This window comes from Anser anser (genome assembly GCF_964211835.1).
Source record: "Anser anser genome assembly, chromosome: 7".
In the NCBI taxonomy this organism is placed as follows: Eukaryota; Metazoa; Chordata; class Aves; order Anseriformes; family Anatidae; genus Anser; species Anser anser.
In genome coordinates this window covers 7,906,432-7,922,102 of record NC_139727.1, presented here as the reverse complement: position 1 = coordinate 7,922,102, position 15,671 = coordinate 7,906,432, and the positions used below count along the sequence as shown (strand labels likewise).

Sequence of the window (15,671 nt, the reverse complement as noted above, 5' to 3'; positions counted from 1 at the left end):
TCACTGACACTTCTTGGGAGCTTCCGGGAAAACAAAACACCAGAAACAAAATACTCATTAATTATTGGCTGAGAAGGACAAATATATACTTTTTTCTGTTTCATTACTGAGTGCATTGGAACTCAGTTTTATTACTTTATCCTAAAATACCATTTTTAATTGGTATTGCCAGCAAAGAAGGCAGAAGCTGAGGCAAAAAGAAATGAATTTTCCCAACGTTGAGAAATGAATACCTCATCCAGTTTTATTTATCTATCCAAAACTACTTATGTGTATTCTCCATCAACAATAGGGACTTCTGTCCCTGTAGGGTAATTACTACACCTGAATTATATTCATATTCTGAAATGGTTAGGTTGTTCCTATATACTTGAATACCTTTGAAAGGTGGGTTTAAACTAAACACTTCCACAAATGCAATATACAGAGATGCTCCGTAATTCTCCATAAAAACAGGTCCCTGGATGCAAAGTGCCTAGCATGTGACTGCAGCTAGTTATGGGTGTGGAACTCCGCCAGGAAAGGAGCTGCGAGTGCCACCGCTGCTGACAGTGCCCTGTGCGTGCTCCTCGAGCCATGGTTCAGTCTGCTTACTGTTCAACGCGCTGAGAAGTTAAGCAGACTTCATAACTGAAAGGCTGCAATTTGAAACCAGGTCCTTCAGCTTTAAGATGGGGATACATTAAAAAAAAAAAAAGTCTTATTTTAGTCATCTTCCAAAGTCACTGATTTCACTTTGATGACAGAGACTCCAGTTAAAAGTAAAATGATCAAACTCATGAGAATTTTAAACAAAGAGAAAGGTAAATTTACCGTGTTGGATAGTTAATCTCTCCACTAACATCTTCTCTCCGCAAGGATTAAGTTGTCCTGTATTTCAGAACACACGTCAACACAAGAGACAAGCACTACTATTGTGTTATTCATATCATGCAACGATTTCATTTCAATGTACTTATTACGCACTTAGGTGGTATGCAGTCACTGATATGATTTCATGTCCTGGTCTTTTTTCCTCTGTGATCCTGTGCCCATCAGTAAACCTGCACTCATAATCTCTTAGTCTGCGTCTCTTCCACCCTGGTTCATACCTTTTTCCCTTCCTGTAGCAAATCCTGCTCCCTGAAAAGTGGCGTCCTGCACAAATAACTTTCCAAGTAACACACAAACCAGGGAGGGAGAAGGGGAAGTGGGGCGTTTCAGAAGTGAAAATTTACAAAGCAGTTTCCAATTAGCCAGACCTTCATTTTGCAAATTTATTTAGGAAAAAAAATTAACATGAGCAAATGAGAATACCTCAGTGTTACAACAGAGTATATAAATGTCTAGCAATAGTCAAATAATTTGATCTTTAAATACAAAATAACCACATGAACACCTAATATACAGGTTTCATCTGAATACATATTTATTAGATAAATATTAGGTTGTCACATCATCTAACTACATACAGTTTTGCAAGACTAAAAATCACAATTATTTTTTCTGACCAGTTTAAAGTATGAAATGATTGCATTGTACTGTACATACAATGTACAAACAAAGACAATGGCCGTTTTTGCATGTTACTTCAGATTGTACTTTTTTTTTTTTTAATTCTCCTCTGATCATGATATCAAAAATTGTACAAAGTATGAATTTGGTTACAATTTTTTTTTAATCCCCGTATTTTTCTTCATTATTTCTGTAGCACCCTAAAAATACACAGGTGATAGACTAGTACACGTAAGCTAAATATTACATGAAGATAAAACAAAACGAAGGATCAGAGTATATTACAGAAGTGAAGGTGAAACAAATGCTGAGACTCCACAAACGCTAACAAACAGGATTCATTTTCCACATAAGATGGAGCTTCAAGCTTTTTTTTTCCTGCGAAATAAAAACAATGCACATTCCAAGGAAAATGAATGCATTTCTGTTAACATGTCTCTATTTGTCATTTACATATGTACAGATGTCCCTTGAGTCTCCACTGCAGACATTGGCGTGTATCTGTCAGTCCTATAATAATGTCTTGGCAGCAGAACTGTAGATCTCTGTGGGTTCTTTCCCAGATGAACTTCCATAGGGAAACAATTAAAAAGTAAACAAACAAAAAAAGAAGAATAAAAATACTACTGGAATTTCATATAATAATTAAGCTTTAAAAGAAATGACTGTGATTACCCTATTTGCTAGTTTTTTTCTCTAAACTTTAATATGGCAGTGAACAGATAAAAAAATAACTAAATTTTCATTTAGAAGCTTTTTCATACTGAATCCACTATACAGTACCTGATTTTAGCTGACATAGTTTTAAAACTGTCTCACATGTCCAACATTTGGGTGACGGGTAAAAATCATATTTTATCTCTTAAGTTCTGCTCGGAAACCAAATGTTTCTCTAAGCTTAAAAATGTCAATCATCCACTTTAATGCTCTATTACTGTACAAAGCAGATGCAAACACTGCTCCAAACATATTGCTAATATCTATGGAGTTTTTTCCCTTTACTCTTTCCAACAGGTACTTTCAAATGATACATTTTAAATACTACCAGTTAGCAAAAGGTCAATCCTTAACATACCTGGTTTAAAATACTAACGTTGTGTTTAAGAGAAAAATAATTTCAGGTGACTAACATAGCTGCTCAGGAAACAATGGAGGGTGGAACATTAAACAGAATCAATTTAAAAAAATCTGAGCAACCCGTTCCAACTAGTGAGAAATCTTCTTTATTCCAAAACCTACGGCTTAAGAAACTCCCTCCTCCCCACCCCCCCCCCCCCCAAAAAAAAAAAAAAAAGAACACCAACAAACAAAACAAAACGAAAGAAAGAAAGAAAAACTCTAAGGGCATAATGTCAGTTTATCATTAGCCACCCCTGCAAACGACTTCAATACCTATATAAACAATGCAGCAAAAATACAGGGGAAAACTACTACAGTAAAACGGCTACAAAACACATCTGTAACTGAAGAACGGTCTTTCCTAGTAGTTGTGTGATAGCAGCACCACACCACAACCATATTACCATGTATTATACCAAGGTATCTTTAATATTCTGCAGAGATCCTCTACAGGTTGTCAAGCCTACATAAGAAAAAAGATACTTCTAAGCAGAATAAAATATACTATACTGTTTCCCTCCCCACCCACCAACATCCCTACGTGTTAGAGCGCCCCAGCTTCCAAGGCTGGAACACCAGCATAGTGATATAAATAAGGTACCTTATACGCTCGCTGCTTGCCTTAGTGCATCTTTACCTGTTCAGACAGCTGGTCCTAGGTGTTCTGCTCACTTGGGCAAAGGAACAAAACCTCTGCATTGCCAGCCCACAAGTACCCACACAGTCGGTGAACATCGGTCGGTTAGGTGGTGGTTTTGTGCGTATGCCCTAGGCAATCGCTTTTTACTATGACAGAGCTTTTTTCCATGACAGAGCTGGGCCCTGATTGTCCAGGTACTGCCTGACATATCAATTCATTCATCACATAAATGGATATGAAATTTGGGCTAATTATCAAAAGAAAACGGGGAAAAAAAAACAACAAAAAAAAACAAACAACAAACCTCCCTTATTCTGTTAAAGAACCCTCAATTTTCTTTTTTAAAAAAGGACCCATATTTTTCTTCAGACAAGGTATTTAAAAACACCAGCAAAAGTATAACCAGATCATGAAAATGTTGAATATTATCAAAGACAATACTAAAATATTCACAAAGATATTTACAATAGCAATTCTTAAAATAATTGATTTTGCATAATGAACAGCGCCTTTCTTAAAAAAACTTGAAACAGGAAAAATATAAGTGTGGGACCATCTCTACATAATATGTTTGACAGATTCAATACTCCTACTGGAAAATAAAAGAACTAAACCGCCATTTCCTTTAATATCTACAGCAAGGTGCTGCTGACTAGCATATATATATCACGACGCATGTACAGCAGTAGTGGGAAACGTTAACAAAGAGCAAAATAAAACAAAAACCGCAAAGAATTTACAAATATGACTTTGGTGAGAAAAGCAAATCCAGAGTTGTAAGCACATAGCATGCCATTTACAGCATTGCAAACTAAACACAAAGGGCTAGGAAACTATCTAGTCAGACAGGAACAAACAAAATTTTGTCTGGCACTTAAGTTTAAAACGCGTTGTGGCGAGCAAATAAAGGTTATCAGATTGGGTTTGGGATGAGGAAAGGAGTAGGGTCAAGTTTGCTTTAGTAACAAAAAGAAACTAAAACAATAACTGTACAGTGGGCAAAAGCTGAAATGTTGCACCACAAGGGCAAAGTTGGCACACATGCACTTCTTACACAGCTACTGTACATAATTTATAAGAGAGAGAGACAAAGAGCACAGAAATGGGCACAGAAGCAATAGGAAGCTCATGCAGGAGAAGCAACCACACGAGAAGCACGGATCACAGGGGCAAGACAGTGATTGTGGCATCAGGGTCTCTTGAGGGCAGCAGCATTCTACGAAGTTACTTTTTCTCCCCATGCCCATTCCTTCGTGAGAACAATCTCTTTCTGGCAGCTAAAGTTAAAAAAAAAAAAGAAAGAAAAAAAAGACTGAAAGAGGAGAAAAGAAAAAGGCTGAATTGTTTGTAACAGTCATGAAAACAGAACACAAAGCAAAACAAAAAGGAAGCTGTAAAATGTCTGTCCAATTTCAATGCCCCTTTTCCAGCTGATTATTAAAAATAATTATGCAGATAGTGATGTTAATCTCCCCCCATCCTGCAATGATTTCCTATCTGCCTTCAACCCAGCTTGTCTTACTATGTATTGTGCAATACAAACAGTGACACAAACACTCAGGAAGCTGAAGGCTGTAGGTAATAATCAAGAGTATTTGGGTTTGCATTCCCCCCTCCCTCTCTTCTCCATTCTGTATGGAATATATGGCAAAAAGACCTGTGCCATCAATCTCAACAGCTGGATGTTAGCACAGCCACAAACGGTACTGATTTGAAACCAAAACCACAAAAAAAAACTAAACTTTGAAAACATTTTTTATTTTTCCCATGTTTCCAATCTGTGTGTTTGAACAGAGGAATCCTTTGCGAAGAGGCATTTACGATTCCTGCACTTCTATAAATCCAAACACACGCGGCTGCAGCCTGGAGATGCTCAGGACTCCGTTACTGAAGACTTATTTACTAAACTGCTGTCTCCTTCTGACGGGCTTGTATGTCTTCCCTATCTTTGCCACTTTACTGCATGATTTGTGCTTTTTGGAGCTTTGTAATGTGTTTGTGTTCTGCTTTTTGTGTGTAGCCAGGACAATTACTCCAACACAAACCTGTGGTTGGAGGGGGACAGAGGGGAAGTGGGGTGGAGGGAGATACAGTTTCAAAAAAATGGAAGAACATGCGTTGGAAGGACACTCTGAGACAGGTCAATTAAAGACAGTTCCATTTTGTTGCCTTTTCTTCCCTTGCCAAGATTGGTTTTTGCCAAGATACTTCACACTATGTTTATCACAGAACTCTCTCTCTATAGGATGAACAACAAACGGGGTTTCCAATAGCTGCACAACTGTCTATGCTTCATTGTGATGTGTAGCACGGCAGACTCTGAGATTACTGCATTTTTTGTCTATTTTTTCTCCCGTCACTTTCGCAGTTTTTGAAGCTGACAAAAGCAGTTCTAAGATGAAGAAAGCAGGGAGTGCACCATTGGATCAACTTGTGAGTTTTTTTTCTTCTTTTGTGGAAAAGGAGTGTTAAGATTCCTTGCTGTGCAGCCACACACGTGTGAACAAGTGAAAGGGATGGGGGAATACACATAGTTTCAGTTGTTCTCAAAGAGAGACAGAAGGTCATCATTGCTATTGCTTGGCAAGTCAGGAGGATCCAGGTATGAAAGCAGCTCATCTGGATTTGTGAGTTCTGGAAGCAGCTATAAAATATAAAGATAAAAGGAAAATTACAGATAACAGAAATACATTTGTGTAAAAAGGGATTAAACACCACACATTCCTGGAAACTGGCTTTCATATTAATATATCCAAATAAGTCTGAAGGCAGTATCCCTGCCTAATACCCTAGGATGATGTAGCATCCACTGGTTTGTGAAAGTCTGCATTAGTCAACTTTTACATATGAATTACATTATCATCTCAGTGAGGGTTTCTCAATCAACTTCCCTATCACAAAGCTCTTCAATAAACAAAGTTTATTTCCTGGCTAGCAATGCTGAAAAAACTTCTTGATAAATGCTAGTTATGTATCTTAGTTTCATATAAAAGGCTGAACCAGGAAAACATATTTAAGCTTTAAAGCAGATCAACAACACCAGTCAGATCTGACTCACACAGTAGCATGGTGATTGCTTTATGCCTGCATCCTTACAGAAAGAGGCAGCCCTGTCCCTTCCTCATACACTGAGTCACCCCGTGACACCTCTGCACACTGACGTATCTTCTGGGGCAGTCAGAGGGATCCAGAACTCATCAAGAGCTAAAACTAAATCAGACGAAAAAAAAAATAAATCACCTGCCCCCCCCCCCAAAAAAAACACAAAAGAAACACCCCTCAAAACAAACAAACAAAAAATAAACAACCCCCCCCCCCCCCAAAAAAAAACAAACCAAAAACAAGCAGACAAAAAAAAACCGGCAAAAACCCTGAGGAAGAATACCGGGAGAGGGGGGACAAGGCAGGTAGATGAGTCCTATTTCTTTCCGTGGTATTGATGGGGGCTTGAAGTGCTTACTCAGCTAAACCATTACATGCAATTTGAGACATTTTAAACGGTCAGGGGCATGGCACCCCATCCAACAGAAGATGCACTGATCTCCACAGTATTTTAAAGTATCAAAATAGTTGTGATTCTTTTACTTATATTTTTACAAATACTGTGTTTCAAATAGAAAAATTCATTTTTCCAAGCATCACTCATTCTTTTTGATCTGACAGGTAACAAGCACACTTTAACTGCTAGATTTTGTAAAAGGCAATGTTTTCTGGTTTATTCTGCATCTCACCAGGGCTTGGTGAAAAGTATCGTATTTAAAAAATGACAGGGAAGAGTTTGTAATAAGCTCCCTTTATATTCAGCGTTGCGTTGAGGCCAAGACAGAAAAACATGGACTGATTTAACAATAACAGTAGGTATGAGAAATTCATCTTAAGTTGTTTTATGTTGTCAAATACTATAAAACCAAAAGCTTGACTGCATCACATTTAGCATGCAAATATTATATTTATATGCTTCTATTACTCCTCTGAAAATGCAGCTTCATCTTCTAACGTTAAACGGATGAACATAATTTTAAAATAAGCTACACATGAAATGTAGAAGGAAGTTTATTACTTCCTAAGTGTTTTAGAAAAAAAAGAAGATGCCAAGTTTACATAAACAAAATGTCCCAGAGGAATGTTTTCTTAAAACACCTCCTTCTTTTATTCATAGCTAAACTGCTGTTGTAATAGCACTAGACTAATGATAAGGCAAAATGTATTTCACCTGCTATCATAGTTTTTCTGAATATCTAATATGGAAGACCAAAAGAAAATGGCGGCCTTGCCAAATGTTTAGAAAGAAAAAAATGGCTGAATTTTTCCTACACATTTTTCCAACTCAATTGTTAAAAATCTAACATAATGTCTCTGAGACTCATTCTTGTATATAGGGGATTTTTATTTTATTTTTAGAAAAGTGAAAGTTATAAACAATACGCTCAGTATCTCTAAAGATGAAGTCCTTAGTTTTGAGGGTGTATTTCACACGTTGAAGCAATGGCAAAAATTTGGGATTAAAATGTTTCTAGGACTCCCGAAAAATAGAATCAGACTTTTTTTTTTTTTTTAAATTAAGGCATAATTTAACACTGTATAAGGGGTGGCAAGAGCAAAGGGGTGGAAATTCTGAAGAGGAAGGGTATCTGAGAATGCTGGCGTGTTCCCAGATACCCTCGTGCAGGCCTGTGAAAGGCAGGGCCCACCTAGAGCCAGAGCTGGCCCTGCAGCTCAGCGCCTGGCACGCAGCCGGTGTGAAAAGCCAAGGGCGCAGCAGGAGCTGCGGGGCGCTGAAGGCGCTAAGCGGGAGCAGAAGGGAGGGAGAGACGGGTGGGGCAGACACCAGGGGATGTGCTGGGCTTGGCAGAATTTGGAGCGGTGCACCCGGTGCTCCTGAAGCGAACTCTTCAGGGGTCTAAGGAGGGCCGTGAGCCTCAGGGCCTCTGCTGTGTGGTGTGAGTCATCTTTATGTGTATCAGGTGCGTCCCTCTACCCAGGTTAAACCCCAGACTGTGTGACACTGAAGCACTAGTGAACGATCACAACCCTGTCAGCAGGCAGCAGACTCAGCTGCCTATGGTGCATTCCCCAGCTTGGTTTCAGCTCACAGATAACGCCACATGGTGCCTCGCTCAGCCTGGTTCCACAACACAGCCACCAGAAGTTAAACCCACTGAAGTAATTCATCTGATCGTGATGAAGCTCACAGATATTTCAAAGACGTACATTCCCCACACTGTACAGCACTCGGCTCCTCATTGAGCTAAGACCATTTCAGTCTCCCATTGAGTCCAGCATGCCTCCATCAGTGATATCCACAGTACTATCATAAACGTACAGGCTTTTTTCTACTTTGCTTTTCACCCAGGTTTATGTGCCTGACCCGTAACAGCATACTTTGTTACTTAAATACCTGAAGAAAAAATGAGATTATTTCACCTATTATTAATGTTACTCCTATGGTCCTTAAGGGCAGAGACCTCTGGTTGCCACTTGACCTGTAGCTAGCTCCCAAGGGACGTGGCCGTCACCGTGCTGTGTGACAGAGCAGCAGCCTCCCTCTAGCAGGCAGATGCTACTCCACAGAGATCTTTTTGCAGTGACTGGAGCATCTCTTCCTCCCTCTCGCCCCTCTGCGAGGCTGCCTGACGGCACAGTGCTGTCGCGTGACAGGGAACATGCACGTACACAGCAACAGTAATACAGATATAAATCTGAGGCACAGAGGTGAACACTTTTCTCAGAAAATTACATTGTGCAGCAGACTTTGGACCAGACAGAAGATACAAGTACGGGAACGCATGACTCAAATGAAAATCTAACCCTAGCTAAGAAATTTAGATTTTGTGAGGTAGGTAGGTGGTTAACCAGAAGGATGCCTCAGATAACTTATTTCCAGCACTAGCGAGCAGATGGTAGGACACATCACTTCTGGCCTCAACAGTAGGTTTATCTCTGTTTAGTCATGAGCTGCCCTCAACCCTGGCTACGGAGGCAGAAGACATCTTCATCGTTTACTTTCCCATTCGCAACGCCAGCGTGGCACATCAGGAGGAGGGATGTTTGCTGCTGAGCGGCAGCAGCAGGGCCTGTAGCGGCTGCAGCGAACTGAGGGAGCAGTGTGGTGGGCCTGGTGAGGACCCCCACAGCCACGCGCCCCGGGGCTGGTGTGTGGCCCCGGACCATGTGTGGCCGCCTCCTTCCTCTTATCTGGGCACGGCGGTGGCTGCAGGGTCTGGGCTTGCACACACGGGAGTCCCCGTCCAGCGACGAGGAGGACGGGGAGATCTCTCCGAGCAGGCGCCCGACCTGCCGTCTCAAGGAACGCCTGCCTTCACGCTAGAAAGAGGATACGGCTGGCACGTCATGCAGCTACTTACAACAGAAAAGTTTCCACAGCAAGCCAGGAGCGCCCTGTCACCTCAGCTGCAGCGACTACACCCATGTACCCAAGCATGAGACGATGGCATGTGCTGTGGAAGCGGCTCCCCATCCCCGCACCCCCCCCCCGCCCTCCCGCCGCCATGTCAAGCACACGCTATGGCAGGCAGATGATAGTATGACACAGACTTACATCCAGCGAGGGCTCCGGCATGTCGGGTGCTCCCTGTCCACCAGCCTGACCCTCTAAGGCTGAGGAGGGATTAAAGGTCAGGTCACTGTGTGGATGGTTGCCAGAAGCGGCCGGGGGCGGCTGCCGGGACTGCTGGCTGGGAGGCCCGCTGTGATGTAATGGCTGCCCTGACTGGCTGCTGGGGTGAGGGACGTGCAAACCTTGCTGCATGGAAGTATGGGACTGATCAGTGCTGCCGGGATGAGGGATCTGCGGAGGAGGAAAAAAGCAGGAAAAGAAAGTGAGGCCACAAGGTACAGTGCTCGCGGTGCCTGACTCTGTAACTGCATGTTAAAAGGAAATAACGTAAATGAATTAAAAAGACAAAAAAAAAAAGCGCAATCGGAAAAGAAAGCTCCATATCCCAATGCCGGAGGAAATGTTTCGGCTTTTTGAGGGTTATCTGCAAAGGGGAAATAAACATGTTGGGTTTGTGCTGTTGCATTTGCTTCGTTGTGATGTGGGAAACTAGACTTGACCGTGCAAAATAACAAACCCCGAGGAGGAGGGGAAGAGGCTAATGGGCGCTGCTCAGCGTGAGCAAGGCAGATGCTTTTCCCTTAAAAAAAGATAAATCCATGAATGGATGGAGAATTTGTTGAATAATGATCCCCATGCCAGTAAACTGATTAACTGAGAAAATGCATAATTTCTCCTTGGATTCTTTATTGGGTAGCTTGCCTGACACTACTGCCTATTCTTGTTCCAGCTTGTTATAAACATCTGGCAAATGCCAGCCCTTCCCTACTCCTCCTCTCTCTTTTTTTTTTTTTTTTTCCTCCTTTTCAGAATGCAACATCCCTTATAAGGGCTGCAGATTTTCTTAGCTGATAGTCATGAGTTCTGATGGTTGAAAAGAACAAGTGGGCTCAGTTAGCAAAGCTCTCCAACCACCAGCAGAGCTGCTGGAGGTGGCTGCGTACCTGCTGACATCCTGCCTGACTGAAAAGTACTGTGCATTAGCTTAAAGTAAGCACAGACCGTATTACACAATACATTTTTACTTTATATTCATGCCATGGGTAAGTTTTCTAGCGAAACCTTAGTATTTTTTATGTTTGCTATGGGGAATACCAAACGATATACATCTTCCAAACCCTATTATGGAAGGATGGTGGAAAAAAAATCTTTCTCACATTACAGAGAAGCAACAAAAATGCACAAGCCCAATTTTTCCTTCTGCTGCATGTCACCTTTAATGCTAGTGGACTCTTTGGGACTTGACCATGGTGCCATGAGAAAGAAGTGTATGAATGCCTCAGAATCGGTTGTCTCATGTTGATTGGGTATATGGAGAAGCAAAAAATGTAAACATTTTTTGAGAAATGCTACATATTGCCACAAAGTGGAGCTGAAACAAAAGAACAGATACATACAACAACAGCATGAAATTCATCCAGCCAAGCCAACAGAAACTAGCAAAATGCTATGTCAGCATTGACCCTTTCATATCACAGTAAACTGCAAGGTTATTTTAACCTTAATCTTCAGTTTTGGAAAGCGAAAGGGAGGTTATTACAAAACCTAATAAAAACATTCCCACAAAACTTAAAAGAAAAAAATCACAGAAACAAGCATTTTTTTAAAAAAACATTGCTCCACTCTCATGAAAACTGACATCTGAACATTGATACGTTGGGACACTCATACTCGGCTACATGGAGATCCTTTCCAATGGTTTGGTAGGCAAGTTGATGGAAACAAGCAGGATTCTACATGTAATGTTGTTTTGGGGGCTCTTCCCCATGTGAGAGCTTAAAATAACTGTTATCAAGTACTGATGAATACTCCTCTCTCCATTAGGGTCACAGTTGGACTACTTGAAAGGTACTCCGTAACATCATCGGTGTTACCTTATGGGTAAACTTGTACAAAATCTGCCCATAGACCACAGCTTAACATAAATAAATCTGCAGCCTAAAAACTTTGCTAAAGTCCGAGTGAAAGTAGATGTCTGTCCAAATAGTACTGTTTCCTTCTTCATTCATTGAGGACACGTGCAACAGAAAGTGTGCAAATTAAGAAAGCTTAATAACAAAAAGTAAAAAGCAATTTACGACAGTGTTGCTTAAGTGGGAAAGCAGTTTCCAGAAAACAAAGCAAAACAGGATCACCTTGAAAAGTCTCATAAATGTATTGCCAAATGCACAAGGCAGGAGTCACACTGGTATGTTAACAACAATAATTACTTAAATCAAGAGGCATTCATATGTTTTCAGACATATTTCAAAACACAAACAGGTTAGAAATTCTATAAATTACATTTACATATGTAAACGTTATTTAAGTATTTAGTTGATAAGGCAGTATCTTGGGCCCTGAGACAACTGTTGGAGGAGGAGTAATTGTTCATTTTAAGACTGAGGGATATCACTTTTAAACAGGCGCTGCAGGTTCAAAGTCCATCTGACAGCATTCTATTCATCCAGGCCCACCAGCCTACCTGGGAGAAAGCAAAATGCTCAGAACTTCAACATTTGTCCATTTGTATTCAGCTAATTAATGATAGGTTTGAACTGGTACAAAACCACTCTAAACAATAAAACCTGTAGATCTCCAGCTTGTGTCTATGACTCTCCTTGTTTTATTTTAAAAGCACTAACCTACCTTATGAAAGCTGAGCCTAACAAAGTTCCCTTTGCCTATGCAGCAAGGAAATTCCAGAGTCATTTTTTGGAGTGTAAACTGTGGCACTCTTAAAACATTTACAGACTGTAAAAGGAAAGTTTATAGCACACACAACTACATCTTCTGTTTAATAGCACAAAACAACTCTTTACGAGGCTAGGAGTGACCTCTAGGAGTGCTGAGATGTAGAACAACAGGACTTGCAGGCTGAAGAACAATATTCCGTTCACCTCGGAAGAGAATTGATAGTGAAAAAAGATCAGCAGGTTAAGTCAATTGTTTATACATCTCTCCACTCCAGAGGTCGCAGTTTTACTAACTCTTTAAGCTGAACTAAGTGGCAGAACCACTGAAAGATGCCATCCCGCCCTGCTGCTCTTCTCTACCACTTTTCCCATACATTTTTCCTTTGTCATCAGATGCATCCTTGCAGATACACAGTGAACTAAACTGGGGAACTATCATGTATCCAAGTCGATTTCTTTGTTTTCCCCCTGAATTAGTTTTCAATCACATCAGTAACATGATCCAGATCACTTCATGGCTGTAGTAACTTCTGTTGGTGTGTGAGAGAGGAAAAGTGAAAACAGAAAGAAGAGGGATGACTTCTTTCCCTAACACCTTAATGTTTATATGAAACTACGGCCTGATCATTCATTGCTCAGTCACATACCACTTCTTACACCGTCTTCAGTAAACAGTAAGCTAGAATTAATTCTGAATTCTTGTTTAAAACTTGCTCACAATTTCTGAGAACATAAAAAATGCAATTGTGACAGCTATCTTGCCCTAACATAGTGCAAACATTTGTTCTATAGTTCTCAAAGCATTTTACACTGGGTATTACTTCTAGCCACATTTCAGATCTTGAATTCTTCTTCTTCCCACAAGAGTGGACTGCTAGTGTTGATAGAAGATGGTTCTGACAATCCATCCCTTTGTTACCCAGCCCTACCTACACTGGAGAAACACATCTGCATTTTCTGAAGTGACCTACAGAGTGTGTCTGGAGTGATCAACTCCTTCTTCTACTATTATCTGAAAGCAGGCCACCACATACATCTTCACAATGGGAAAATTAGGAACTTTCTCAGCAGCATTCAGCTCTAGTTGATTTCAGTTAGAAATAGACCTCTGGTCTAGAAGGACCAGACGTCTCCTGACTCTCCCTTTGGACATGAAACAGTCAAAGTGAATAGTAGATGAAAACAAACTACACCTTATATGTGTAAAAAAGAAAAACAGAAAGCCAGACAAGAGTACAGACATCGTGAAACCTTAGTTATGTAATGTGATTTATAGTTACTTTCATATAGAGATGTCAGTCTGAAGACAATCAGTTACGCAGTTCAGAAATATGTTAATGGCATGTGTTTCTCTAAAAGCAGCAATTTTAAAGTGACTTTCCTCGAGTCTGCTACCAACAAACAGTTCATTTTTGAGAGAGAAGAGAGCAAGAAGGAAAAAATAGAAAAAGGAAAGCAGAGACTTTGTAATACTGAAAAAGCTGAGCAGGAGTACTAACTGTCCACAAATGTGGTCTAAAGACTTGTGTGGCCAAATTGGCAAGGTCAGTCTAATTCCCTTGTGGTACTAGACCTGAAAACTGATCCTTCTTAGGGAAAATCACCCAGAGACATAAACTGGGTGGCGCCTGCCACTTCCCTTTCCCAAACAGCATACCTTTCATATCACGATAGATGAGGGAGAAGTGAGGCAAAGGTTTACTTTAATTGCCAGCTATCAAAAGCTAGTATTAGTTCTGCTACAGTCTGGCCCACAGAACCAAAAATCTATTAACATTTGCCCAAATGCCCTCTTATAATTCTGCAATATGTATAGCCTTGAGCAACTTTTAACTTTGCTGTTATCTGTAAGGAGTCCAATTTTCAGAAAGCTACAGATTCTTCACTTTCATATTCAACCACTTCAGAAACTTCACCGGGGCAACTACCATAGCAAAGGTAAAGCAGTTACTGATGGAGTGGAGAGGTAGGTGTCATGTAATGGGAGGCACAGAAGAATTTCCTGTGGCTTTGATTCAAAGGACAGCAGCTGTGTGTGAGTGGTTCTTGTTGGTAACAATTCTCCTCACTGCTATATACTCTCATGCTGTACGGTTGGTTCCGATGCAGATAATTCAGACTACTCAAACTCGGTATGTGAAATTTGCCAAAGTAAAATTACATTTACAGCGTGCTTGTTCTGTCCTTTATTAGCCTGTTATGTGGTAAAGTCATTACAGTTTCTGGACTCTTTGCAGACAGTCATCTTCTTAGCTGGGATGACTCCAAGCTATCCTAACAACTCTCTCTCCGCTCCCTTCCTATTTCTCACCATCCTCCTTGGAAAACCCACTGCCAGCTAGTGGAGACATTGACTGAGTAGGCTTTTGCTAAGCATCTGCTACCACATTTCCTCATTACATTCTGAAATTGTACTTTCTAGTACTCACTAAAGACATGGCACAGATGACTTGTCAAGTTAAACATCCTTCCTGTGCAGTGCGCTATACAGCCCCTGCCCTGTAACTTAAATGAATATAAAAGGATATACACACACACACACCACACAGAGCTAAAATAGGTGACTAGCCATGCCTAAGAATTAAATGCTGCTCGTAGCTTGTCTATCACCTAGCTGGTGCAGTACTGCATTTTCTGGATATATAAAGTTCTGTATATAAAACTTAGGGCATTGAGCAAGCTGTTTTTCTAACACATTTCTGCCTCTTCAACTGAGACCTGAGGAACTTCCATTTTTTTACATCTCTTACATTGATATACCCTCAGACCAGTGGCAGCATCTCTCCTTGAAATCTACAGTTTTGTCCTATTCCCAACAGCTTAAAGGTGCCTTTCATTCTACTTGGGTAGAATTCTCCCTCAGAATACTTTGATGCAAATTTTGCCCTCAGGGACAAAGCCAAGGAAGATACTGTCCCTACTTTGAAGTCAGTGAATGTCTTACAAGCTGTCTGCTGAGGATGGATATTCACAGACTCTGCTGGCCCAGGGAATGAACACTAGTCTTTTTAGGTGTCAGAGCAAAGCACAACGATTAACACAAGCACACTGAGCCAGGTTGTCTCTTTCAGGTAAACAAGCTTAAACGACAATTCAAAAAACCTCAAGCATGTCTCTCCACAAACTTGAAAAGGCCAAAACCTAAAAATGGCATTTCTGACAACAT

The 15,671-nt window shown here is 40.7% G+C and overlaps 1 protein-coding gene across 26 annotated transcripts in view; it reads right to left on the bottom strand.

Annotated features, from left to right (window-relative positions):
• Window positions 1-1,242: 1,242 nt before the first annotated feature.
• ZMIZ1 (zinc finger MIZ-type containing 1) overlaps window positions 1,243-15,671 on the bottom strand; it is a 353,245-nt gene continuing 338,816 nt past the window's right edge. For 24 of the 26 annotated variants that reach the window (XM_083843109.1, XM_083843093.1, XM_083843095.1 and 21 more), the window contains 2 exons: window positions 9,813-10,061; window positions 1,243-5,897 (listed from right to left, as the gene is read on the bottom strand). In XM_083843109.1, the coding sequence (XP_083699235.1) occupies window positions 5,790-5,897; window positions 9,813-10,061 (357 nt within the window). In that variant the 3' untranslated portion in view covers window positions 1,243-5,789. The remainder of the gene's footprint in view (window positions 5,898-9,812; window positions 10,062-15,671) is intronic. The other 2 variants (XR_014586502.1, XM_083843102.1) reach the window with 2 other exon arrangements.